The sequence below is a fragment of the Manis javanica genome, chromosome 7 (assembly GCF_040802235.1).
Source record: "Manis javanica isolate MJ-LG chromosome 7, MJ_LKY, whole genome shotgun sequence".
Taxonomy (NCBI): Eukaryota; Metazoa; Chordata; class Mammalia; order Pholidota; family Manidae; genus Manis; species Manis javanica.
In genome coordinates, this window is record NC_133162.1 from 27652089 (window position 1) to 27677978 (window position 25890).

General features: G+C 41.5%; 1 protein-coding gene across 3 annotated transcripts; it reads left to right on the forward strand.

Annotated features, from left to right (window-relative positions):
• The first annotated feature begins 2044 nt into the window (after window positions 1-2044).
• CPN1 (carboxypeptidase N subunit 1) lies at window positions 2045-24166 on the forward strand. 3 transcript variants are annotated; one of them, XM_037001357.2, is made up of 10 exons: window positions 2366-2504; window positions 2629-2756; window positions 6383-6648; window positions 10878-11033; window positions 13315-13497; window positions 15003-15114; window positions 17172-17311; window positions 18544-18643; window positions 20880-20998; window positions 23885-24166. In XM_037001357.2, exons 2-10 carry the CDS (start codon window positions 2747-2749, stop codon window positions 24038-24040), a joined length of 1242 nt encoding a protein of 413 aa, XP_036857252.1. In that variant the 5' UTR covers window positions 2366-2504; window positions 2629-2746; the 3' UTR covers window positions 24041-24166. The 3 variants fall into 3 exon arrangements, with proteins under 3 accessions (XP_017535750.2, XP_017535751.2, XP_036857252.1); XM_017680261.3 differs by lacking the exon at window positions 2629-2756 and having other exon boundaries at window positions 2045-2504; XM_017680262.3 differs by lacking the exon at window positions 2629-2756 and having other exon boundaries at window positions 2046-2504; window positions 6383-6579.
• Window positions 24167-25890: the final 1724 nt, after the last annotated feature.

Below are 25890 nucleotides of genomic sequence, written 5' to 3' on the forward strand. Positions count from 1 at the left end.
AAAGGGAGTGGGGAGGATGGGTGGGAAGGGAGGGATAAGGGCGGGAAAAAAGAAAGGGGGCCTTACGATTAACATGTATAGTGTGGGGGGCACGGGGAGAGCTGTGCAACACAGAGAAGACAAGTAGTGATTTTACAGCATCTTACTATGTTAATGGACAGTGACTGTGAATGGGTATGTGGGGGGGGACTTGGTGAAGGGGGGAACCTAGTAAACATAATGTCCTTCATGTAATTGTAGATTAATGATACCAAAATAAAATAAAATAAAAATTCACTCATTTTAAGTGTACAATTCAACAATTTCTAGCAAATTTATCACATTGTGCAGTCATCACTGCAGTCATCACCATCATCCATTTTAGAACATCCTCATCACTCCAACAAGATCCCCTCATGCCCATTTACAGTGAACCCCCTACTCCCATCCCCAGCCCCAGGTAATAACTATTTTCCTTTCTGTCTCAGTAGGTTTACTTTTTCAGGGCATTTCCTATAAATGGAATCATATACTATGTGGCTTTTTGTGCTGGCTTCTTTCACTAGCATAGCATTTTTGAAGTTGTAGCATGTGTTAGTATTTTGTTCCTTTCTTTTGCTGAACAGTGTTCAATTGCATGGATATACCACATTTTATTTATCTACTCACCAACTGATGGACATTGGGTAGTTCCCACCTTTTGCCTATTATTATTAGTGCTTGTATGAACATTCTTGTGTGCAAGTCTTTGTTCTCCTGGAGTGGAATTGTTGGGTTGCATGGTAAACTTATAGTTAACTTTTAGAGGGTTGTACTTATTTTATTTCTTTTTTAAAAGTAGCTTTACTGAGATATAATTTGTGTACCATAAAATTCACTTGCTTTAAGTATAAAATTCAATGAGTTTTAGTATATTTACAGAGTTGTACAATCACGACAATCAAAATTTAGAACACTTTTATCCCCTTCAGAAGAAATCTAGTGCCTTTATATATAGTCATTCTGCATTTCCACTCCCAGCCTTAGACAATGTCTAATTTACTTTGTGTCTCTATATATTTGCCTGTTCTAAACATTTTATATTAATTGGATCAATAATATATACTCATTTGTGACTGACTTCTTTCACTGAGCATAATATTTCTAGGGTTCATCCATGTTGTATAATATATCACTACTTGACCTTTTTTATTGTCAAAAGATATTCCATTGCACTGATATGCCATCTTCTGTTTATTCATTTACCAATTTATGGACATTTGGATTGTTTCTACTTTTGTCTACTTAGAATAACACTGCTGTGAGCACTCACATAAAAGTTTTTCATTTCTCTTGGGTCGATATTAAGGAGTGAAATTCCTGGGTTAACCAGTAAGTGTATATTTACCTTTTAGGAAACTGTAAAACTGTTTTCCAAAGTGCTGTGCCCTTTACATACCCTTTGGAAATATGTGAAGTTTCCAGTTTCTCCCTATTCTTGTCAACACTTGTTATTGTGTCTTTTTCATTATAGCTATTGGATGTGCAGTGATATCTAATTGTGATTTTAAGGTGTATCTCCTTATTGACCAATGATGTTGAACATCTTTGATGTGCACATTAGCCATTTATATATCTACTTTGGTAAAATGTCTATTCAGTATTTTCCCCATTTTTAAATAGGACTGCTACTGTGTTGTAACAGCACTTGACGTATTCTGTATGTATACTATCAGATATATGATTTGCCATTATTTTCTCCCAGCCTGTGGCTCATCTTTTCATTTTCGCAATGGTATCTGTTGAAATATTTTTGAGGAAAAAAGGGACAAGACAGAGCTGTGCTTTAGAAAGATAGTCTGGCAGTTGTATGTGGGATGGATCAAAAGAGATAGAGGGCTTTATTTTAGTACACCTGCTTAAATTATAATATCAGGAATGAGCACAGGCCAAGTTTCTCAAAATCCTCTGGGAATCAAAGGGTTATAAACAGCTATTTATTAAAGCCTGTTTACAGTCCAGTTAATCAGTAAACCAGAACCAGTGAAACTACCCAATCTGGAGAAGTACAAAAACCTTTCAAAAGACTTTGCTGGATTAGGAGAGGCAGAGAAATGGGGGAGGGGAGATGAGTGGCTATTCCAGAGCTACATAAATAATTCTCAGCTTCAGACAGGACAGTTTTGCACCTCCTTCCCAGGGGCTGTCACACTGGCATTCACTGGGAGTAAACTAGGAAGAGCTGGCTCTCGGCCCTTGGATTTTGACTGGTTTGGGAAGAGGTGCGGCCCATTTCAGTGGATCTCTGGAAAAGCTCACCAAGATGTCAAATCTGTGCTCAGTCTTTCTCCACCTCCTCCTTCTCTTCAAGTTGATTGCCCCCATGACCTTTCACCACCACCGTTATGACGACCTCGTGCGGATGCTGTACAAGGTGCACAATGAATGCCGTTACATCACCCGGGTTTACAGCATCGGACGCAGTGTGAAGGGGAGACACCTCTACGTACTGGAATTCAGCGACTACCCTGGAATCCACGAGCCCTGTAAGCCCTGAGCAGTTCTTGGAGCATATGGGGCAGGACCCTTTCCTTACAGATCCAGTAATCGGGGTGGTTTCTGGGGAGGTCTGTGGACCCCCCCACCTATGAAGTATCATCTCTTCCTCAGACTGTGCTGAATGTTTCCCTGCTAAGCCCTCATGCTGCCCTAGTCTCTGGGGAGCTGTAACCCCAATTCAGTCTTCAGTCTTTTCCTCCTTTTTGGATTCTGTTTGTTCAAGACCTTAATGGCAAAAGGTGAGTCGTCTTCCCTGTTCCCATCCCATTGCCCTGCCTTCCATCCCATTACTGTTCTTTCTCCCCTGCTGTTATTTTCTCTTCCCCATCCAATGCCCCAGGAGACATAAGCAGAAACAATGAGCTCTTTTAGTCTTCCAGGAAGCTTGAAAGGGGTTAAGGGTACCTCTCGGGGAATGACAGTGCGATAGAGTGCAGGATCCTGGAGAGAGTTGGAAGCCTAGGGTATTAGTTTTATTCATTGGATCATTTTTTGTTAGTTTGTTTCTATTATAAAAGCAATCTGTATTTGGGTTAAAATAAAAATTTAATAAGGAAAAAAATAGATAAAACTCTCCCATAGTCCCACTACTCACAGATGACCACTGTTAATGTATTGATGTATATCCTTCCAGACTTTTTTCTATGCATGTTTAAACCACCACCCCCTTACACACACATGCAATTTTTTTCTATAAATGTGGAATAATATTATAACTGCTTTTCTTATTTCATAGTCTTTTATGAGTAGCATCCATGTCTGTAAATGTAGATCTGCATCATCATGATTTGGTTGCATAATATTCCATTGCATGATTATATGTAATTGTTCATTTATTAATGGCCATTTAAATTGTTTCTAATTTCTCACTCCTTTACTTACACACAGCCATTGTAGTTATAGCAGCTTCAAATTATGTCAGTTCCTCCTTCAAACTGTCAACTTCAAATCTTTCTTTCCTCTCCACTTCTAACCCAGTTCCCAACCCCATCAAAACCATCCTTAATTATTGCACTAGGCCCCTGATTGTCCTAACTACCACCTAACTTCTCCTAAGTCCAAACTGCCACTCTCTAAATTTTCTGTTTAGCACACAGATAACCAGAATAATTTTCCCAGGTACTGATGTAATCCTCTCACTCTCCTGCTTAAAAACCATCATGATAACCTTATGCCCAGTGGCTTCTGTCCTGAAGCTTCAGCATATTACATGACCAGTGGGAGGCTCAAGGAAGGCCCTGGGAGGAAGTGAGGATAAGGGCCTTGTTTTGAAGCTGCCCTTGCGTAGAAAGCATGCTGCTTTGCTCAGGTTGTGTGTTCATTGTGGAAGCATGTAGGCGCTAGTGGACGTTACATGCCCTCATTCCGTGCCCCCTTCTTGATGCGCCCTCTACTTTCTAGCATTCCAGGCCTTCCTCAAAGCTTTTTCATCCTATCCTAGCCCCCACTGATCCCTCTCTTCTCTGATGCCCTATAACTTAGCTGTTCATCCAATAATTCCTCTCTCATTTATCCTTTATTCATTCCATAAATATTACTGATTATCTCCTATATACAAACACTTTTGTAGACTCTGAATATACAATAAAGAATAGCAGTCCTCAGGGCCTTAATTCTAGTGGTGTTAAGACAGGCAATAAATTCTAGTGGTGTAAGACAGAAACAATTTGAATGGCCATTTCAAATTATATCAGATGAAAATAAATACTGTAGAAAAAAATAAACCAGGGAAGAAAGATAGGGAATGCCATGGCAGACTGTGGATTGAGCAGGGTGGGGGTGATCATTGCTGTTAGGGAAAAGCTTTTCCTTTGAGGTGATTTTTGAGCATGTGATGGAGTGTACCATACTGATATACTAGGGAGGAAAACGTTGCAGATGAAGGAAAAGCTGGGGTATACTCAGCTCGTGTGAGGAATAGTAAGGAGGTTCCTGCGGCTCCAGCAGAGTGAACAATGGGAAAGCAAGCTCAGAGCAGGGTGGTGGGGCACACCGGCAGGGGGTGATCATGTTCGCCTTACAGGCCTTTGAAAAGATCTTGGCTTTTGAGTGAAGTGAGAAGTCACCAGAGGATTTTAAACAGCAATGTGACATAATCTGACTTAAATTTTTAAAAGGTGACTGAGGGCCAGCTACCTGTTGTGCTTAATAGTTTCACTGAAGCACAGTCACACTCACAGTTTTTGTATCATCCATGTATGCTTTCAGTAAAGAGCTGAGTAAATGCAACAATGACCATATAGCCTGTGAAGCCCAACGTGCTTACTGTCCTGGCCCTTCACAGAAGCTTGGCGGCCCTTGACCCAGGAGAACAGCTTTTAATGGGGCTGGGCAGATGCAAGGAGTTGAAGAAAATAAATTTTAGTAAATTATTTATTGCAATAATCCAGAAATAGGGTGTGGAGGCTTGAATCAAAAGAATAACAGTGGTTTATGAGAAGTGGTTGTATTCTGGATACATGGGGAGTAGAGACAAAATAATTTTATACTAAGCATCTACCAAGTGCAAAGCACTACGCTAGGTTCTACTGGGCAGTGGTTCCCAGATGTTTGGATTTTACAGAAGTTTAAACATTTTTTATTAAATAAGAGAGATTGGAAAAGACTAAAATAGATTTTCCAAGTGCTATTTTACTGAACAAGGATGTTGAAGGGATATTTTAACACCATGAAATGTAAGGAAAACATAATCTAAGATTAAAGAAATACACTATGATTACAGAATACACATTACAGAAAATCTACTACATGATCCTTCTGGGTTATAGACATTCCTTTGGGAAAGATTGGTCTAGGTTTACTAAGATAAATAACAATGGGGTGTACCCTAAAGAAAATTTAAAAATTGCATACATTGCAAAGGCCAGGTCTAGTAAAGGAAACAGGATTTGTGCAAAATTAGGTAAAACATAGAGTAGAAAGTGGTAACTACCATAAAAAGGAAGTTCAATAGCCTGTTCCCTCTGAGCACGGAGGACCCAAGCTGGCTTCCCGGGGTAACATTTGAATTGAACCTAGAAGGATGTGAAGTAGATTTGGAAATGTGGAGCTGAAGAGGTACAGAATCAGGAAAGCTATGGAGGAGGACACTGTTGGGTGGAAGGGAAATCACTTGGTGAGCGCTGTTCTTCTTTTTACAGGGGGCAAGAATCATTTTCTTTAAGTGGCTTGAGAGGTTCTTTTCATGACCTCAATTCTTCTTTCAGTTCAACAGTTCAGGTAGCCAAAGAGGAGACTAGGGAATGAGACATCTGTAGACTCCTTCCTACTCTGCACTTCCAAGACATGGCATTCTCAGATACTAAGGAGAGAGTTCAGCTTCCTGAGTACCAGGGAGATTGTTTTCAACTGGGATAATTAGGAACTGTTATGCTAAAATCCAGAGTATTTTATGCCAGCAGATCTTGGAAAAATACCATTCTCATCCTGAAAAGAGCTGTCTCTGAGAAACATTGAACTGCTATAAACACCACATGGGCCTTGGTTTCCATCATATTCATTAGCTAGGTGACCTCAGGCAAGGTACCTAACCTCTTCCATACCTAGGACCTTCGTCCTGAGGTTAATAATACCTGCTGAGCAGGTCTCTGGTGAAGATTAGCAATAATGAACATAAATGCCTCATACACAGTAGGGGTTCAATAAATAATGATATTATCTGTGGAATGAATTTTTATAACATTTGTAATTGTAATTTTGTTAAAGGGGTTCAGGGATTATTGGAAAAGACCCAAAGAAGCATGAGATTTTCTTTTATTCACTTCTGGAAAAGAAAGAAAAGATTCCTTTGCAAGGTTAGGCATCAGTGGCACTTAAAGCTTTCCTCATTTTTTTATCCACCTGCGTGTTTTTCTCACGCTTGCAGTGGAGCCGGAAGTCAAGTATGTGGCGAACATGCACGGTGACGAGGTGCTGGGCCGGGAGCTGCTGCTACAGCTGTCGGAGTTCCTGTGCGAGGAGTTCCGCAACGGGAACCAGCGCATCGTCCGGCTGGTGCAGGACACGCGCATTCACATCCTGCCGTCCATGAACCCAGATGGCTACGAGGTGGCCGCCGCCCAGGTACTGGGCCTGAGGGCCGGGCTCAGCAGAGGGAAGCCATCTGAGGAATATGTGAAGCCACTGGACAAGGTGTCCTCTCTGTCCCACTGTAAATGTCACTGTGTAAAAATATAATACAGTATGGAGTTAATTATTATACATAGAAATATAATAAAGTACAGTGTTCACCCTAGGCAGTGAATGTGGGCTGTCTTCTAGCTTCAGGTCCCAATACCTTTCCAGCTGCCCCACCTCCCCCGTTTTTACTCCGAGGATCAATCAGGCCATATCTGTGACAACACTTTGTAAACTGGAAAATACTAAACCAATGTGAAAGGATATTACAAACTACATCTTCCCTGAACTTTTGGCTTTGAACCTTAAATATGCTTCTTCCCACGCTATGCTTCCATTTGTGTTTGGGGTGGGGGAATAGAGTAAGCTTTCCCCAGAATTGAAGGGTAGGGTGTTAATTCTAGATTCTTCATACTTTATTGTATTTCTGTACAGCTTTTCCTTTTACTAGTATAGTTCTCAGCCTTTTAATTCTTTATTTTAGAGTTACATTTTCCATGGGATAGATAAGAAAAATGTCTGTGGGCTTTTACTTTGTTTCTCATATAAATTCAAAATGTCAGTGCTTAATTGTAAATCAGTGGTTCTTTTACGCCTCTGCACCAGAATCATAGGTGAAGATATTTGAAATGCAGATTCCCAGGTCCCCTCCCACCCCCACCCCCCCAATTTACTGAATTAGAATTTTCAGTGGAGAAGCCAGGCTCTGCTTTACACAATGGATATGTTCCTTTAAAACCTCATTTATTTGATTTGTGGTGGGGAATAGAAAGAGAGTTGTTTTAATATTTAAAAATTTGTTTAACTTCGGTTAGTCTTGAAAATGTTTTTTCATTTTAAAGACGACTTCACCACTTTACTTTTTATGTAAAGACAAGATATACCCTTTTAACAAAATTAAGTGAGCAATAACAGTATTGTTGACTATAAGGACAATGTTATACAGCTGATCTCCAGAATTTATCTCTCCTGCTCAACCAAAAGTTCATGCCCCTTTGTTAGTAATCCCCCATTTCCCCTTCCTCCCACCCCTTGACAACCATGGTCCTCCCTGATTTCATGAATCAGACACATCTGTCCCATACAGGTGGAACCACACAGCATCTGTCCTCCCACGTCTGGCCCTTCTCATTTTAAACCTATTTGAGGACAGGGCTAGGGCATGAATAGAGGCAGGAGCTAAAACGTTGAACAATACACAGATTTGACCCTTACAATCTCTCAAAACCTTCCTGCCATGAGTCAACAAATAAAAAAAGAAAATTTTGACCCCACTGAAATCAGAGAGGTATACACTAATATGACTTGAGACTTGAGTTGCCAAAATACCAGGAAAATCTGAAAGAGGTCGGTGGGGGGGCAAAGTCCCACTTGGCTTCTTTCTGTTGGTGCCCCTTCCCTGCATTGCCGTGGGGAAATTGCAGAAGCATCTCATTACTGACCATGTCTTTTGTGGGATGAGGTGTGGTGGAAGGCAGTGGGGAAAGCCCCTAACAGCTCAGTGAATCCTAGAGCCATCTTTGGGAAGTCAGTTGCCTCTGCTCACCTGCTGTGTACTTGTTCAGAGGGAGCACATCTTGAACCTGAACCCAAGAGCCTAGGTTCTCAAACTCCCAAAACTGCCTGCTATATCCAGAGGAAACCTGTCTGCAAGGCTACATAAGGAATAGCTGTCTGGCCGCAAACTTTAAAGCCACCTATGAGTAAAGCAGAATAATGTCCTCCAAAACTGTCTAAATCCTAATGCCTAGAGCCCGTGAATATGTTATGTTACATGGCAAGGGGGAATTCAGGTTGCAGACGGAATTAAGGTTGTTAATCAACTGACCTTAAAATATCCTGGGTATATGGGTAGGCCCAGTGTAATCAATCACAAGGGTCCTTTAAATGTGGAAGAGGGAAGGAGAATGTCACAGTTAAAAGAGAGATTTAAGGATGTTATACCACTGGCTTTGACAATGAAAGAAGGGACTAGAGCCAGAAAATGTGGGTGGCTTCTAGAAGCTGGAGAAGTTAGGAAACAGATTCCTCTGGACACTTCAGAAGGAACACAGCCCTGCTGACACCTCAATTTTAGTATTATGATCTCCCAAACTGTAAGATAATTGGCGTTTGCCATTTTAAGCCACTGAGTTTGTGGTAATCTGTTGCAGCAGTAATAGGAAACTAATATGGCACCAACCTGGTTTAAGGGAACCATCTGTTAAGGGAGGTCCTTACCTGCCAGCCTCACTAATGACCCAGTGTGAGTGATAAATCAACTGGGAGGTAAATTATCATGGCTGATAATACGCACAGATATGAGTTATGTTGATACAAATGAGCAAATAGTGAAAAACGCCTGGGAACATGATGGAAACCGTTATCTCACACTGGAAAGTCAGACTCCAAATTGAAAAATCATAAATGTTTTCCACTGAAATAGAACTGACATAGGAAACATAAGAGAATTAAAAAATTTATATGCACTCAATGAGGTCTAAGAATAGAACAAAAGCAGGATGCCATGAAAAGTAGAGAAAGCTGATAAAAAAAAGACTTCTTAGAAAAACATGAGAGCAGTACTATGTCTGTGAGTTTTTGGCTGCCCCGTGTCCATCTACTTACCTGCTTTCAGGAGTGGCCTCCAGTTTGAGCTCTGCTCTCTCAGTCCACCATTCCCTTTTCTACTGCCACACAAAACATTAAATGAGATTTCGATTTTGCAAGGGCCTTTGAATGTATCTTACTTTACATATCTTAATTATTTATGTATAAATCTGCCTCTCATTGTCTCTTTCCCTAGTGTCTTTCGGAGGGCTTTGAATAGAGGTGACTTAATAAATGTTGATAGACTAAGTGGATGAATGAAAGAGTGAATACATGACCATATAAATGATAAAATTTGAAGTGTGAGCAGAGAAATGAAAGGATCCAGGAAGTTGACATTTCTCAGAAGAAAGATAAGGATCCTAAATAAAAAATAACAAAGGGGGTAGGGTGGTTTCCATGGTGCAGCCACTTTGGAAAACAGTTTAGCAGTTTCTGAAAAAGTTAATGTAGACATATCTTATGACCCATCAGTTCTGTTACTAGGTATCTACCCAAGGGAAATGAAAACATACATCCACACAAAGACTTGGCACATACACATTCATAGCAGCAATATTCTCAACAGCCTAAAAATGGAAAAAAATCCAAGTATCCATGTACTGGGTTGAATGGTGTCTCTCTAAAATTCATGTCTACCTGGAACCTATGAATGTGAAATACATAACCAAGTTAAGACCAGTCATAGGTCTGGTGATTAAGTTAAATATGACTGGTATCCTTATAAGAAAAAAAGACAAACAGTGTAGAAGGCAATGTGAATATGGGAGTAGATATTGGAATGATGCTTCTCTAAGCTAAGGAGTTGCCAACAACCCTGGGAAGTTAGAAGAGACACAAAAAAGGATAAATCCTCCTCTAGAGCCTTTAGAGAACATGACCCTGTTGACATCTTGATTTCAGACTTCCTGCCTCCAGAACTTGAGAGAATAAATTTCTGTTGTTATAAGCCACCTAGTTTGTGGTAATTTGTTACAGCAGCCCCAGGAAGCTAATATAGTCTATTAACTGGTGAGTGGATAAACAAAATGTTTATAAACATTTTTTAGAAATCCATATAATGGGATTATTCTGCAATAAAAAGGAATGAAACACTGATACATAGTACATGGGGGGATCTCAAAAACATTATGCCCAGTAAAAAAAGCCAAACACATAATATATGATCCCACTTATTCAAATGTCCAGAAAAGGCAAACCTATGGAGACAGGAAGTGATTACCTTAGGCTAGAATAGAAATGAGTGGCTGTAAACAGTCATGAGCTTTCTTTGCAGGGTGATAGAAATATGCTTAAATTAGATTGTGGTGATGGTTGCACACCTCAGTAAGCATACCACAATTCATTTAACTCCCTTAAAGTGGGTGAGTTTTATGGTATGTAAGTTATACCTCAATACAACTGCTTTTTAAAAATAGGGGTTCCCATTACCCTAAAACACCCTTTTCTTGTTAGAGTTTCTCTTGGGATCTCTACCTGCAGCACATGGTCCACAGAGAACTTGAACCATGCCACTGGGACTTTGGATACGTTAAAGAGGAGAATGCTTCATTGTTTGATAGATTAAGCTAATGTTTAAAAAGAATTATACAGTGGTCTTCAAATATAGGATTCAGTCTGAAACCTTTATTTTCATTTCTTCATTTTCCCACTAGGGTCCAGACATTTCTGGGTATCTGGTTGGCAGGAACAATGCAAATGGAGTGGACCTGAACCGCAACTTCCCCGATCTCAACACCTACATCTACTACAATGAGAAGTATGGAGGCCCCAACCACCACTTGCCCCTTCCGGACAACTGGAAAAGTCAGGTATGAGACGCAATTTGCATGCAGAAGCAGGTAAATCAACATATGAATTTCTTCTAGGAATCTTTCACATCACCTAAACAAACAAGAATTAAGCACTGACTCTACATTAATCTGTATGTTATGTTCTTTGTATCTATTTCCTCCCTCAGCATAGAGCTCTTCATGGAACGCAGTCTTTTGGTTGTGAGAGAGATGCAGTGGTATCATACAGTTGCAAGGTCTTTGACAATTTTACAAAATTCTTTCTTAGCTAGAGTTCCAGTTGATGACTATAACACTGGATGGTGAGCAATTTATCCATCCTTGTTTTAAAGATATTTCTTATAGATAATATAGTTTAAATTCACGCAGCTAGTAATTGATGGAATCAGATTTAAAACCTGGGCCTTCTGACTCCTAATCCAACATTCTTTCTGCAGTACTATACTGTCAAAAGAAAATTCTAACATTCTGTAGAGAAATCTCTCCTATATGTGATGAACTAGATGCTCATCAACAGTTAGCTACAGAAAGAGGTTCAGGGATTCTCATCTCACAACTTTTCCTCTTCCCTTTCTGTATCCCTTGGCTGACTACCATACTCTTATCTGTCTTGCTCTCTCAACTACAGGATCCCACTGGATGCTCCCAGGCCTCTCTCTCCAGGTGGGCTGTGATGCCAGCTTTGGTTATGTGAAAGGTTTCGTCCTGCTGGTGGGCCTGCTCCTGGGAATGACTATGGGCATACTTAGAGCATCACCACCACCCTGTTTCTTACACTGTCTGAGATAATTCTAACATTCCATTTATGAATGTCTAAACCTAGAGACGGGGGAGAGAAAAATAAAGCAGTTATAAGGCTTTATACTGGGAGTTTCCAAATGTAATATTCTCAGTATTTTTCCCCTTGGAAATGATGCAAGTCAGGCTGACATGTTTAGATTTCAGATAGCAAGTAAATAATACATCAAAAGTAGCTTTTAGTAGCAGCATATTCAGAAGGATATTCTGGTTTATTAAATTTGTCTAAGAAAAATAAGGTAATGGAGCCAATAACAAACTTTCACTGGCTCTTCTGTCTGCGTCTTAGAAGGAAAAAGACAATTAGAAGTAAATCTGTCTTGCTCCTGATGCACAGCCTTGAGGGAGAGGAGCGATGAGGAGCTGGCCTTGTCCCGGTGGATAGAGGCTGAGGACATGGAGACAGGGCACAGAGCAGGACTGGTGACCTTGGTATTATACCCATTGTGACTGGGTGAGACCCAGCCCTATTCATCCAGGCCCCCTTGGGATGGAAAAGATGACTTCACAATGACCCTTGGTCCAGGAGGGGCCATTAACATAGTAACACACATAACTTACATTGTGAGAGGAGGAAAGACACTGAAGACGCTAAAATATTTACTTATACTACAAGTCCAAGTAGATTCAAGGCTTTCTTTAAAATACTGTCACTCATAAGCAATCTAATAAAACAATAGCCAAGACTGCTTAGCCAAGACTGGCCCATATTACACTCTGTCTAATCCATGAAACTTGGGTTCCACACATCCATGTCAACATTATAGCAGATATGGTGTCAGCCATACTGTCAACCAGCGTTTTCCCGATTTATTTACTAGAGCCCTAAATTTCTGCAGAGGTGCTTCAAAGGCTGCTGGAGCAGTGGGTAAACTGGAGAACTCTTTCCTTGTTGCCACAGAGACACTGTGCCGGGGCTCTGAACTCTCCAGTCATGAGCCCTCTCTTCAAACTGCTCTCTCTCTCTCTAATAGACTTTATTTCTCGGAGTAGTTTTAGGTTCACAGCAAAATTGAGCAGAAAGTACAGAGAATTCCCATGGACTCTCTGCTTCCTGTTATCGCTGTCATCCACCAGAGTGGTACAGTTTTGGCAACTGATGAACCCACAACGACCCATCATCATCATCACCCAGAGCCCATTATTTACACTAGGGTTCATTCTATGGGTTTGGACCAAGGTATCATGACACGTGTCCACCATTACAGTATCATACACAATAGCTTCACTGCCCTAAAGGCTCTCTTTTTAGCTATTTTGTATATTGGATTTCCATGTGAGACTTCATTTCAAAAAAGGGTTCCAGCCATTTAATTTCCACTTAATTTTTAAAACCATGATGCAAAAGATCCCCATTTCCCCATCTGCACTTCTGATATCTGGCAGGACACTTTATGTCTTATTCTGTCCTCCCAGGCCACTTCCTGTAAACCTCATCTGGACAGCCATGTGGCACCTCCAGTTGGAGCTTCACGCCAGGCTCTCTCTCATCTCTCTGCAGGTGGAACCGGAGACCCGGGCCGTGATCCAGTGGATCCGCTCTTTCAACTTTGTTCTTTCAGCCAATCTCCATGGAGGGGCAGTGGTGGCCAATTACCCTTATGACAAGTCCCTTGAGCATCGGGTCCAAGGTTTCCGCCGCACTGCCAATACCCCCACGCCTGATGACAAGCTTTTCCAGAAGGTATGGAGAATGGCAGCTTGACCAGCCAGAGGAACTGGAGCTCCGGAGAGTAACACGGGTCAAGTCAGCATCCCAGGACCCTGTTGGGAATGAGCCCACAAAAAATAATTGAAAACACTCCCTGCTGGTTGGGAGCTTACAATCTAGTATTGTTACCTTTTGTTTTGAGTGATAAGCCATAAATTCATGAAAAAATAAATAGGAAAGCTTTATAGTACAGTTACCATAACATAAAAAAATACTTATACTAAAGACAAGCAAGAGATATGCCAAAAGACTAATGGTGCTGGTGATAAGGTAATATATTAAATATGAATTTGGGGGGTTCTAATTTATCATTTTATGGTAATTGGCTATATTCATGAAAATAGATCATGCACATGAAAAGGTTTATATAATAGTTAAAAACAGCAATAGCATAAAATCAACCAATTTATCATTAATATATTATTAATAATATACAATTAACATAAATAATAACATTAATTATTAATTCAATCAATGGATTACATGGAGAATGACACCAGTTGTTGCTTTGCAAAACAAGTATATTATTATATTTTCTTCTCTAGTAATCTCATTTTGTCTTCTGTTACAAAATAGTAATGAAAGAGAATTATAGAGATTCCAAATATATTCCTCTCCCTCCAATACATACCTTTCACCCCCAGTACATGCAGCAGTCTCCCCTTGTCCATGGGGGATATGTTCCAAGACCGCCAGAGGATGCCTGAAACCACAGACAGTACTGAGCCCTCTATATACTATGTTTTTCCTATGCATACATACCTATGATAAAGTTTAATTTATAAGTTAGGCACAGTCAGAGATTAATAACAATAACATAATAAAATAGAACAACTGTAACAACATACTGTAAGAAAAGAGATGTGAATATGGTCTCACTCTCTCTGTCTCAAAATGTCTTATTGTGCTGCACTTACCCTTCTTGTAATGATGTGAGATGATAAGGTGCGTACGGGATGAGATGCAGTGAGGCTAATGGCGTAGGCACTGTGATGTAACCTTAGGCTACTCTTGACCTTCTGACAACACGTCAGGAGGATCATTGCCTTGCAGACTGTGGCTGGCCTCAGGTACATGAGCCACAGAAAGTGAAGCACAGATGAGGGGAGACTACTGTGATTCTTTTCTTGGTGAAGGCCTGTCTTACTGGCACCTTGATTCCTTTTTCAAAACTCAACTAGAAAATGATGCACCTCAAAGGGGGTTTATGTGGCATTTAGTGCTGCCTCTCACTTTGCACTTGAAGAATTTAGCCCTGAGATGGTGGAAAAACCAGAATACAGGTCTCCTAACTCTAGTCTGCTACACCTATACCCACACCCCATCTCTCTATCCCTGCTGGTATTTTCTTTCACTAAAGCAAAGAATCGGTTGTTTATACCTAGAAGGGTTTCTTGGCTTCACCCCACTTCTGAGTATGAGCATTGCTGTATGAGTTGGAAACACTCAAGATCCCTTTCCACCCGGTTTCCCTATAGCTGGCCAAGGTCTACTCCTATGCGCATGGATGGATGTACCAAGGTTGGAACTGTGGGGATTACTTCTCAGATGGCATCACCAATGGGGCTTCCTGGTATTCTCTCAGCAAGGGTAAGAGTCCTGGGTATAACAGTGCTTACAGTTGAAGTAGGATAGGGCTCATTTCTTTTTCTAAATAATCATTTTTCTTAGAAAAACTACAGAAATACTATAGAATTTTGCATTCAAGTAGAGATCAGAAAAATGGAGAAGTCTGAAGTCTGAAGTTGGCATTTAATGTCACCTTGTGATTCTTTAAAACAAAGGTAGGGACACCTTGTGGTCTTTAATGGCTTACGTAGTAGATCAGGGCAGAGGAGGGAAACAGTGTAGTCAAGTGGTTACAAGTGTGGGCTCTGAAGGTGCATTGAAGCCCTGCTTGCCCATTTACTTAACCTTTCTGGGCTTGGTTTTCTCATCTGTGTTGTAAGAATAGCAATACTTGCCTCATAAGTTTGACGTAAGTATTAAATCAAATGATACACAGCATATGGAAATGCCTGGATTATAAATGTTAGGCTTTTTCCTCAGTAGCATGGAGGTGTGCCTCCCACAGCCACAGATGAGCAGAGGAGCTGGCCTGGACACAAACAGTTCCTGTGATGGATGCTGTCTGTGCCCTGCCTGCCCATCTCCCATAGCAGGAGTTTGCCATGGACATCGGCTCTTATAACGTAGCAGAGAGGCTCCTCTTGCTGTTCCGTGGGCTTTCCCCTTCACTTGAGGGCTGAGTTAGAACCTCTGTTTGTGAACCTTCAGTAGATAAGAACCTAAGGATAAGGAGGAGGCTGCAGCCGGAGGCCAGGTCCTTTTAGGGACCGTGCGTGAGCAGCTGTCTTTCCCCATCCTTTCAAATCTGTCCTGGCCAGAGCCCAGGTAACATAGAGCTCACCAGTAAAAGCTGAGCTGACGGCTGGTCCTGTGGAGAGTGGGGAGGAGGAAGGTTAGGAGTCACTGTGAACTGGGAAGGTGACAGACTTCTTGTGGCCAAAAACTCATTTGAACACAGGCAAGAAGATTTTGTGGAATTTTATTTTCATTAGTTTGCCGTTAGGAAAGCAATAGGTGCCCCCACTAATTTAAAATATCAAATATACTTTTAAAAATTATTCTTGTTCCTCTCTTTCCCTTCCCATCCTCTGGGAAAACATGGCCCACGCCTCCACAGAGAATCACTGCCCAAAATTAAGCTGGTACAATTCCAAGATTATTAAGTTCATCAAAATGATTGTTCCAACAGTGTGGTCTCTGGACCAGTGTCATCAGCATCACCAGGGGACTTGTTAGAAATGTAAAATTTGAGGCTCCTCACCATACGCACTGGATCATGGACTCTGGGCTACAGCCCAGCAGCTTGTATTTGTCCTGAATGCACAGCCTTCAACCAATTCTGATGTAGGGAAAACCAGTGTGACAGGCTATAGGTACTCTCCCACGTTCCCCTTCTGTCCGTAACAGCTGCTCGCACTTAGCAGCTGACAAAGCAGATGAAAGTTGATTAAATTTTTAACCCAGATAAATTTGTGCTCTAAACATCATTCTAATTATCAGAAACATATTTAAAAAATTATTCAACTGGATAATATATAAGATAGAAGCAGACAAGCATCTAATGGAGGGAAACTCTAGCTGCCTTCTGCTTTCACAGGAATCTGTTCCTCTAGTTTCTCAAGTCAGTGCTGTGGTCTCAGGTAGGAGGACAGATGTGAAAGCCAGACAGTCATCTCATCTCTAGCCTCCCAGGTCTGAAGGGCATCACAGTGCAAAGAGAAAATCAGCCCCCTGAAAGCAGTACACATGCATAGTTTAATATTGAGGCTCCACTAATAAGTGGACTTTGGAAATGCTAAGAGGGACAAGAAGTGAATTTAATTCATGAAAAGGAAAAAAGTAGAGGATAGAGATGATAAAATGGGCATTTGTGAAGAGAGAAAACTGGAAAGATAAGAAGGCATGTGAACCGGGAAATTGGGGCAAGGTTTTGTGGAAGAGAAAAATAAATGGAATTCAAGAGGAAGAATAAAAGGCATGGGGATGTGCATGTGGAAAACTGTGATTAATGAGAATTGAGATGGGGTGTTGGGTTGGAGCCTGGTTGGGCATATCTGCCGCTGCCCTCTTCCCCACAGGAATGCAAGACTTCAATTATCTCCATACCAACTGTTTTGAGATCACGCTGGAACTGAGTTGTGACAAATTTCCCCACCAAGAGGAATTACAGCGAGAGTGGTTGGGTAATCGGGAAGCCCTAATCCAATTCTTGGAACAGGTAAAACCCTTTAACTTTCACGGTGTTTTGTAATGGTAGGCAAGGTTTTTTTGTGTGACTCTGGTCTGACTTTTGCTCTGACTCAATACAATAGATATGAGCTTCTTCTACCAATGACATTTATTCATTAATGTTATTGAGCACAGCGATCTGTCAGAAACTGTACTATATGCTGGGGATTTTGAGTAAACAAATATCCCTGCTCCTATGGAGCTTATATTCTAGTGAGAAGAGACAGACAATAAAAAAGTAAAATAAAACATTTTATAACATGTTAAATGCAACGTGCTATGAAGAAAGTCTTGCAGAAAAAGTGACAATTTAAACAGACTGAAAGGAGGAGAGAACCATGCAGATATCTGGGGAAAAAAGGGCTCCCTGATGGAGACACAACAGCAAATTCAAGGCCTACAAAAGTCCATGAAAAGGTACTCAGCATCACTAGTCATTAGACAATGCCAGTCAAAATCACAATGAGCTAGCACTTTACACTCACTAGGATGGCTGTTCTAAAAACACAAATTAAGAAAAAAAAATGAAGAAAATAGCAAGTGTTGGCAAGGATATAGAGAAAGTATAGCCCTTGTATATTGTTAATTGGAACATAAAATGGTTCAGCCGCTATTAGAAACAGTATGGTGAGCCCTCAAAAAATTAAAAATAGAATCACCATTTGATCTAGCAATATCACTTCTGGCTGTGTATTCCAAGAAACTGAAAGCAGGATCTCAAGGAGATATTTGTGCACCTATGTTCATAGCAGCACTATTCACAGTAGCTAAACTGTGAAAGCAACCCATTGATAGGTGAGTGGATAAACAAGATGTGGAACATCATACAAGGAGATATCATTCAGCCTTAAAAAATAAAGAAATTCTGGCTGTAACATGGATGAACCCTGAAGATACTATGTATGCTAAATGAAAAAACTCTTTCCAAAAGTACATATATAATTTTACTTACATGAGGTATCAAGAGTAGTCAAATTCATACAGAAAGAAAGTAGGCTAGTGACATAATTTGACTTCCATTTTAACAGGATCACTCCGACAGCTCTATCGAAAAGAGATTATTGGGGACAGGGTGCTGGGCAGAGAGCCCAGTAAAGGGGTGTTACCATAATCTCTGTGAAGATCAAATGCAAAAACATATGAGAAAACACCTTGAGGACTCTCAAAGGCTGTATAAATGTGTTATGATCATAACTACATACACTGTAAACTTTCCTACAGGTGCACCAGGGCATCAAGGGAATGGTGCTTGATGAGAATTATAACAATCTTGCAGATGCTGTCATTTCTGTCGGTGGGATTAACCATGATGTCACTTCAGGTAAGTGGCCACTGCTTCGCGGAATCAAAGGGGAGTTTCACTTTCTCATTTTCTTCAGCATGATCAGGTGGCCAGTGTGTAAGCCAGGGAGACAAGCAGGGATGTCAAGGACATGGAGTGGGGGATTGGAAGAAGGGAGCCTAGTAGAAATGGGGTCACTGAATTAAGAGGCAAGGATCAGGAGATGTAAATGTAACTTCTCTCTCAGCACTCAGGAGTCACCATCTCATGCAATTACATTACGGGTGTTTTCAGGGTTTGAGCTATTCATAGCTCACATACTGGTGTGAAATGGGGTGGAAGAGAAAAGGACTGTAAAGCTGATGTTTAATCTTGTCCCTGAGCCAGGCGTTCACTCCACCTCCATTCAGGGAAAAGTTAGCAAGATGTATCCTATAGGCTTGTTACAGGGCAAGATGGGTGGTGGAGGCAAATCTTCTTGGAGCCAACCTGGAACCTCCTAGAATGATACACAATATCTCACAGCACAGTGGTGCTGCAGACTGCTCCAGCCCAATTTGATCATGCATAACTCTTAGGGGTCTGGGGGCTGTTTGTTTTGTTTTTAATGTAGATTTACCTACCTCCACAACCACTATAAGTAAGTCTCAGCTGCATTTTACCACACTAATGTTTATTATCAAGCAGGCATCTTATAGTTCAGACAGTCTGTTTAAACTGGATGAAATCTAAACTGTAAGGAGTTAACTAATATTCTTTAAGGTGATTGCAACATATCTTATGTGAAAGGTTCATTCAAGGCAAAGACAGCAACATTCTAAAAGCAGAATTCTCAACCTCATAGTAAGCATCAGACAACTGGAATCCTCCAGCCCAGTGGCTGGAGTCAGGACTGTTTAGGGATCAAGTCTCTGGCATCCCTTAGAGTTTCCAAGCTTGCTGGATTCTTACACCCTGTCCATGCAAGGATGGGGAATGTCTCTGAAACATTCCAACCGATCAACATATATTTGGATACCACTAATTTCACCAATAAGAGCCCACTTCCAAGCCCCATTATGCTCAATTAACAAATTACTCATTTCACCTCTGAAAAACTCATTGCTAACATTCCTTATGTTACTTAGCCAAGCATCTAATGTTGATTAGAGATAAAGTTGGCTGAAGTGCTTGTAGTAGCTGCATCTGAAATTGGGCCTTTCTGATACAACTAACTAGCTAACCACTCCTGAGTGTTAGGAGCGAGCCCCCAGTTAAGAAAATGACAGCTCTGGGGTGTAACATAATCTACCCAACCTATGCATAATAACACACTGCTTTTGCTCACATATTTTAAATTACAGATATTTAATAGGGGGCAGGAAAGAGAATTCCTCATTATTTATTGTCTGTCTCATTCTTAATTGCATTTATTGTTTCATTTATCTATTGCTGTACACTAAAAAAGATTTTAAAGGCACAGTCACAAATGATTCTGAAGATATATAAAGTCATTAGTCAAAAATGCTATATCCCTGACATAGAGTAATTGGCTTTCTTTGGAATTTTATTTTCCTCTTTTGAAGGTGATAGAAGAAATATTAGAAATAGTAATTTCAAAATCATACTTTTAGTGGTCATTTAGTCCAGCCCTCCCACACAATTTAAGATGACACACATATAACCCCAGCGACAGTTGGTTGGCTAACCGAGGCCCCCACATCCTTTAGTGCAGGTTGTACACTGCACAACTGTGTAGCTTTTCCAGGATCCCTCATTCAGTCTGTTGCTTGAGTGTTCACAGGTTCATAAAGCAGTCCATTTCTTTCTTTGGTAGCTCTGTCACAATTGACTTTGCTTCCATTCATCAGTCTTCCTCCTACAACTTAAATTCATAGATCTCATTCTTATTTAGGTAGACATCATTTCTTCATAGTGACTTTTTAAACGTTGAAACAAAGGTCTCATGTAGTTTCTTTACCAGGCAAAACATTCATAGATCTTTCAACTTTTCTCCTAGTGACCCTAGTGGTTTGTTTTAAAACATAAGGTCGAGAATTAAACACAGTATTCTCAATTTGCAGAGCACAGCGAAACTTCCACTTTCCAGGAGCTGAGGCCCATGCTCTTACTGCGTATGATAGTCTATGATTGTTTTAGTCTCAACCAGTTTTGTCGTGCTATTAAGAAAAATTAAGCTTATGGCCAGTTAAAATCCTCAAATTGTTTTCATATCAAGGCCCATTTAGGGCAGATTTCTAATCAGCAGACTGAGTTATATCCTTGCAACTTTTAGGTGACCATGGCGATTACTTCCGGCTGCTGCTTCCAGGTACCTACATGGTCACTGCCACAGCTCCTGGCTTTGACCCAGAGACAGTGAGTGTGACCGTAGGTCCTGGGGAACCAAAACAGGTGAGTTGGGCTGACCCTTACAGAGCACTGTAAAGATCACTATGCAAAGCCATCAGCAATCAATGACACAGTTCTAACTTTATTGAGCTTCCCCCTTTCACCATTAAAAAAAAAATCCTTGCTGTCATATACTACTTTTCTCTGTCATTCTCCTGTTATATCCTTCCCTACTTCCTCTGGCTTTCCCTTTTTCTTCTGTTTAACAGAGCATTATGATTAGAAACACTGTCTGGTTCTAAAGCCAGCTCATTTGTCCACAGACCTTGAATGAATTACTTAATTGCTCTCTTCCTCAGTTTCTTCCTCGGTAAATTAGTGATAATAATACCTCCACAATAGGGTGGAATGAGTGCATGTAAAGCATGTACAGTGACCTCCACATAGAAAGTGCTCAACAAATGTGAGCTTGTGTATCTCAGAGACCTTGCCCAGACACACAGGCTCCCTTGGGTTACATTCTTCTGTGCCATCAGCAAGGCCTACCACGAGAGGGCACTCTGCCTCTTCTAGTGCCCAGTGTGCCCAGACAGCCTTGATATCTATATGCTTCAGCTAAGTAAGAGTCAGCTGCCCTCCAACATTCGACCCTCCGTGCTTTCTTTTGTAGGTAGGATGAGAAGCAAAGATTTTTTTTGATTTCCCGCGTGGGCATTTTCATCTGTGGTCTTAATAGACTAGGATCTCAGAGCTAAAGTGGCTCAGAGATCATGGACACTACTCCTCAGAGGTCTCAAATGAGGAAAAGGTAATGAGGTGGTCCTGTTCAGTGAACATCTACAGGCCTTATTTCCCACATGTCATCCTTCCCTCGGGGCTCCTCTCTCTACCCAGTTCCTTCTCTATGCAACCCTTGAATGTAGCAGACCCTCTCTCCCTTTCCCTGTTAATTCAATGCAGTCAAGTCAAGTAGCTTGTTTTTTTCATACAGTTATAGATACTATTTATTGAACAGTTACTATGTATCAGACACTGTATGAGAACTTTCCAGAATTATCTGCTTCATCCTTGACAGCAACCCAGTAGGGTGGGTATAAATATTCCCATTTATGGCTAAGGGAACTGAAATTTAGAGAAAGCAAGAAACTTGTCCAGCACCACACAGTGGGTGAGTGGTGGGAGTCATGATCCGAACCTCTCTTGGGCTTTCAGGGATGTCTGCTTAGCCAGCGTGTACAAGGGCCTCACACTAAGTAAGCTCGCAACCTGTGCTCACAACTCCTTATTTTAACATACAGATCAGGGTAAAGAGTTCTTGGAAATCCTTTGAAAATTCCTCTCAAATTTCTAGAGAGCTCCCCCTTTCCCCTCTACTAGTCCGTCCATTCCTGTCTCCTGCATATTATAAACTTCTACTTGCAGACACAGGAAGCAGAGCGATTCTTCCATGGCAGCCTGTACCCTGGTCCCAATTTCCCAGCCGACAGATCCTCTTTCCCCTTTTCCTTGTTATACCCCTGCTCCACAGCTACTCTAAAATCAAAGGACTGTTAGGCAGCTGCATACAGAAAGAAGTCTTGCATTACTAACAAGTCTCTTCAATACCAAATTCAAATAAATGCAAATCCTCTTAAGTAACATACTCTATTTCAAAAAATTTCACTTCCCTTGTTATACAGCTTTAATAATTAACATAATTCATCATATGTCAAATATAACTCAGAGGAGTAAAAAAAAAATCTGTCTTTTGGCCACACTTCCCAGATATAGCAACAACTAGGAATCCATTTGCTGATCACAGTAGAGTCTCTCTTCCCATTCTAAGCAGAGATCTATCTGGTTGATGGAAGAAAAAAAGAAAAAGATCATTTACTAAAGGGTTCTCATGGTACAATTAAGACTCTTTCGAATGTCTCCCAGAGCCATTTCCCTCCTGCTTCCCCTGCAGCCTTCCAGATGTCTGAGGCCAGGTACCATCTAGAGGTCCTGCTCCATTCATCTTCCCCTGTACCTGCCTCATTTTGGTGTCTTTTTTTTTCTTTCCCAGCTCTCTGTATTACTCTATAGGAAACAGTAATGATACAGTGCAATTGGCCCTGGTTGCCGCCACTTTAAGGAACTTGAGTGAAAGCTGGCTGTGGCTTTTTGTGGATGGGGCAGGAAATAACCCCTGGGGAGTCATGTTTTCCAGCTCCCAGCTGGCTTCAGCAGCTCAAACCATTCCAAGGTCCTGCAAGCCAAGGCTGCCTCGGGGGAGCGTGGTTACAACACTGTGCCACTCCCTCTCTCAGTACTCCCGGGAAGGTTCCCTAGCAGCTGCACAGCCACACAGCCCACTTTGTCAGCCCAAAGCATCTTTCCATCTGCGTGCCATCGCCAGCAGGCAGGTTTCAGTGTACTGCTGGAGAGGATGCCTTCATGCACTTGGATATTTGGAATTGAGGAATCCACACTTGCCCTCTGTATCATCTCTCCTATCCGTATTTCCAAACAGTTATGGCAGGAGATGTGGTTCTGAAGGTCAAGGCATTCATTGGCATGCCTGAACAGGACACCTGTGATTCACAGTCAGCATAAAGGGGATTATTATGGCACCATCAGTCATAGCTCTTGTCCTAAGCAACAATATTGGTGAAATTGTCATTTGAGGTGTAGATGGAATTTTTTTCTAATACAAATAAAGTGAGTGTGTATTAAATTCATCCAGATCCTCCAGTGATTATGTATTATCACCAGTGATTGTGTCTCCTTGTTGGGAAACATCAGCCCAGCCTGTATCACACCAGCGGTGCTGCTGTGGCTCATTGTGTAATAATTCTCCTTGGTTTGCTGCCCTCAGAACTGCGAACTGTGGTGAACCCAGGTCCAAACAGGTCTTTCCCCAGTTCAATGCCAGGAAGTAGAAAACTGACTCCTGTACTCTCCTAGCTTCTTCTTTTTTTCTTCCAGGTTAACTTCCAGCTCAAGAGAAGCACCCCTCAAGCAGCCCCTGTGAGGAGAGCTCCCAGCTCAGGGCCTGGGGGCAGAGTCTCACCAAAGAAAAGGCGGCCCCAGACAGCTAGGAAACAGGTGGAGATGGAGCAGCCGCTGAGAGCCCCTGCCTGAAATCCACAGGGCCTAGAGCAACACTTTTGAAAGGCTTTGTTCCTGCTCCCCCAGCGGATGAAACATTCTTTCTATTTTCTTATCTGAGACATATTTAAATATAAACATATTTAGAACAATTCAAAATGATCTCTGTCTGGTCTAGGGTAAGCCCTCTGCTGTAGCAAGACATACATTCAGTAGTGTTCAGTAAGATTCCTGTTCTGGGGGTATGACTTAGGTCCAGAAGGCCCATAGCAGTCCTTATACTATATCCAGAGATGGGTTCGAACTGGTTGGCCAGTCCATCTCCACAGTCTAGTACAGAGCCTGCAGCACAGTAGGGACCATGGAGATTTCTGAATGAATAGCCAAAAGGCTGAGATGATCCCCCATTGATGTTGTTCCCATAGCAAGACCAACTGACCAGTTCTTCTGAAATCCCAGAAGACTGTTTCAACAACAGCCGATAGTGTCTTAATAAGAAAAGAATTTCACATACAAATACCTAGTCCCACTACTGTCCACTTTTGAACATGGGTGTTTAAACAATATGCTTCTTTCAAAACATTTTCTGGGTATGTAAGTGTAATGCAGATAGCCAAGGGAATGACTGTCCTCTGCCAACAGATACAGTAATACTCTGCACCTTGCTGAGTTCCCCAGAATGGACCCATTTGCAGTCAACGATACTAAAGATTTTGAAGGGGTATGTAGTCTTACATCATACAGCACACAAGTTCATAAACACCCATTGGGCATGTTGGGGTTCCGGGTCCCCTGTCCCCTGGGCTTTACCATGCACCCCATTTCATGGCTTAGCCTCACCTAAACAGGTCAGGCTCCAGTTTCCTCCACTTGCTCTACCTCCCTTCACCCCTTTGACCTCCTCCACCTTCTAACTAACCCAACCCTTTAACACTGAGCAATTCAGCTCAGCAAGTATTCCCACACCCGCCAGGAAACAAGAGGGGCTCCAGCAGTGAGAACCCACCTTCTGCAGAAAGCCACTGACGATTAGGATCAACACATGACTTATTTTTCTGTTACTTGAGCAATCTCTCGATCTGTGGCCAAAGGGAAACAGAAGAAAATGTATCTTTTCCCATTGAAAAAGGGAATTCTCTCCTCAGGGAATTAATTAATCCTTTCCCTACATTTTTTCTTTCTTCCCAGTTTTAATCTCATATGCCTTGTTCCCTTCTTGTTGTTGTAAGGAAGCAGCTACTTGGGAGGGCTCTTTTCAGTTCAGGGACACTTTATGCCTGAGGTTGCCGTATGCATTTGATTTTTCCAGAATGTCTGAGTATCACTTATTTTGTTTTCAGGTTCCCTGGTACACAGTCACTCGACAGAGCTGATGTTTGCAAATATGGTCACAGTGCTTTCTTTGGCATTCAGCTGCATACTTTCATTCGTTCATTCATCATTCATTCAGGGAACATTTATTGCATCCTTGCTCTCAATAAATTCAGAGACTACAAAGAGAAATAAGATACAGCTAGTGATCTCAAGTGGCTGTGCTCTAGTTAAGAAAACAGATAGGTCATTACATTGCATTGTGATAATTGCTAAGATTTAGTAAACTCAGCTGTGGGGATGGGGAGACTGCAGGAAGGGCCCTGCTATATAGTGTTGGGAAGGTTAGGCAGGAAAGGCATCCCAGGGCTAGTGAAGTCTAAGGTGAAGTATGATAAGGTCAGATAGAGAGTCAGTGGTCAGGTGAAAAGAAATGGGAGGGCAGAAGTTAGGCTGCAAATACAGAGGTCTGGAGGCGCAGAAGAGCGCGGCACTCAGAGAATGGCAAAAAAATTCAGTATGGTGTCACGAGCGAGGCACAGGGAGTGAGCAAGGTGCCAGAGCTGAGGCCG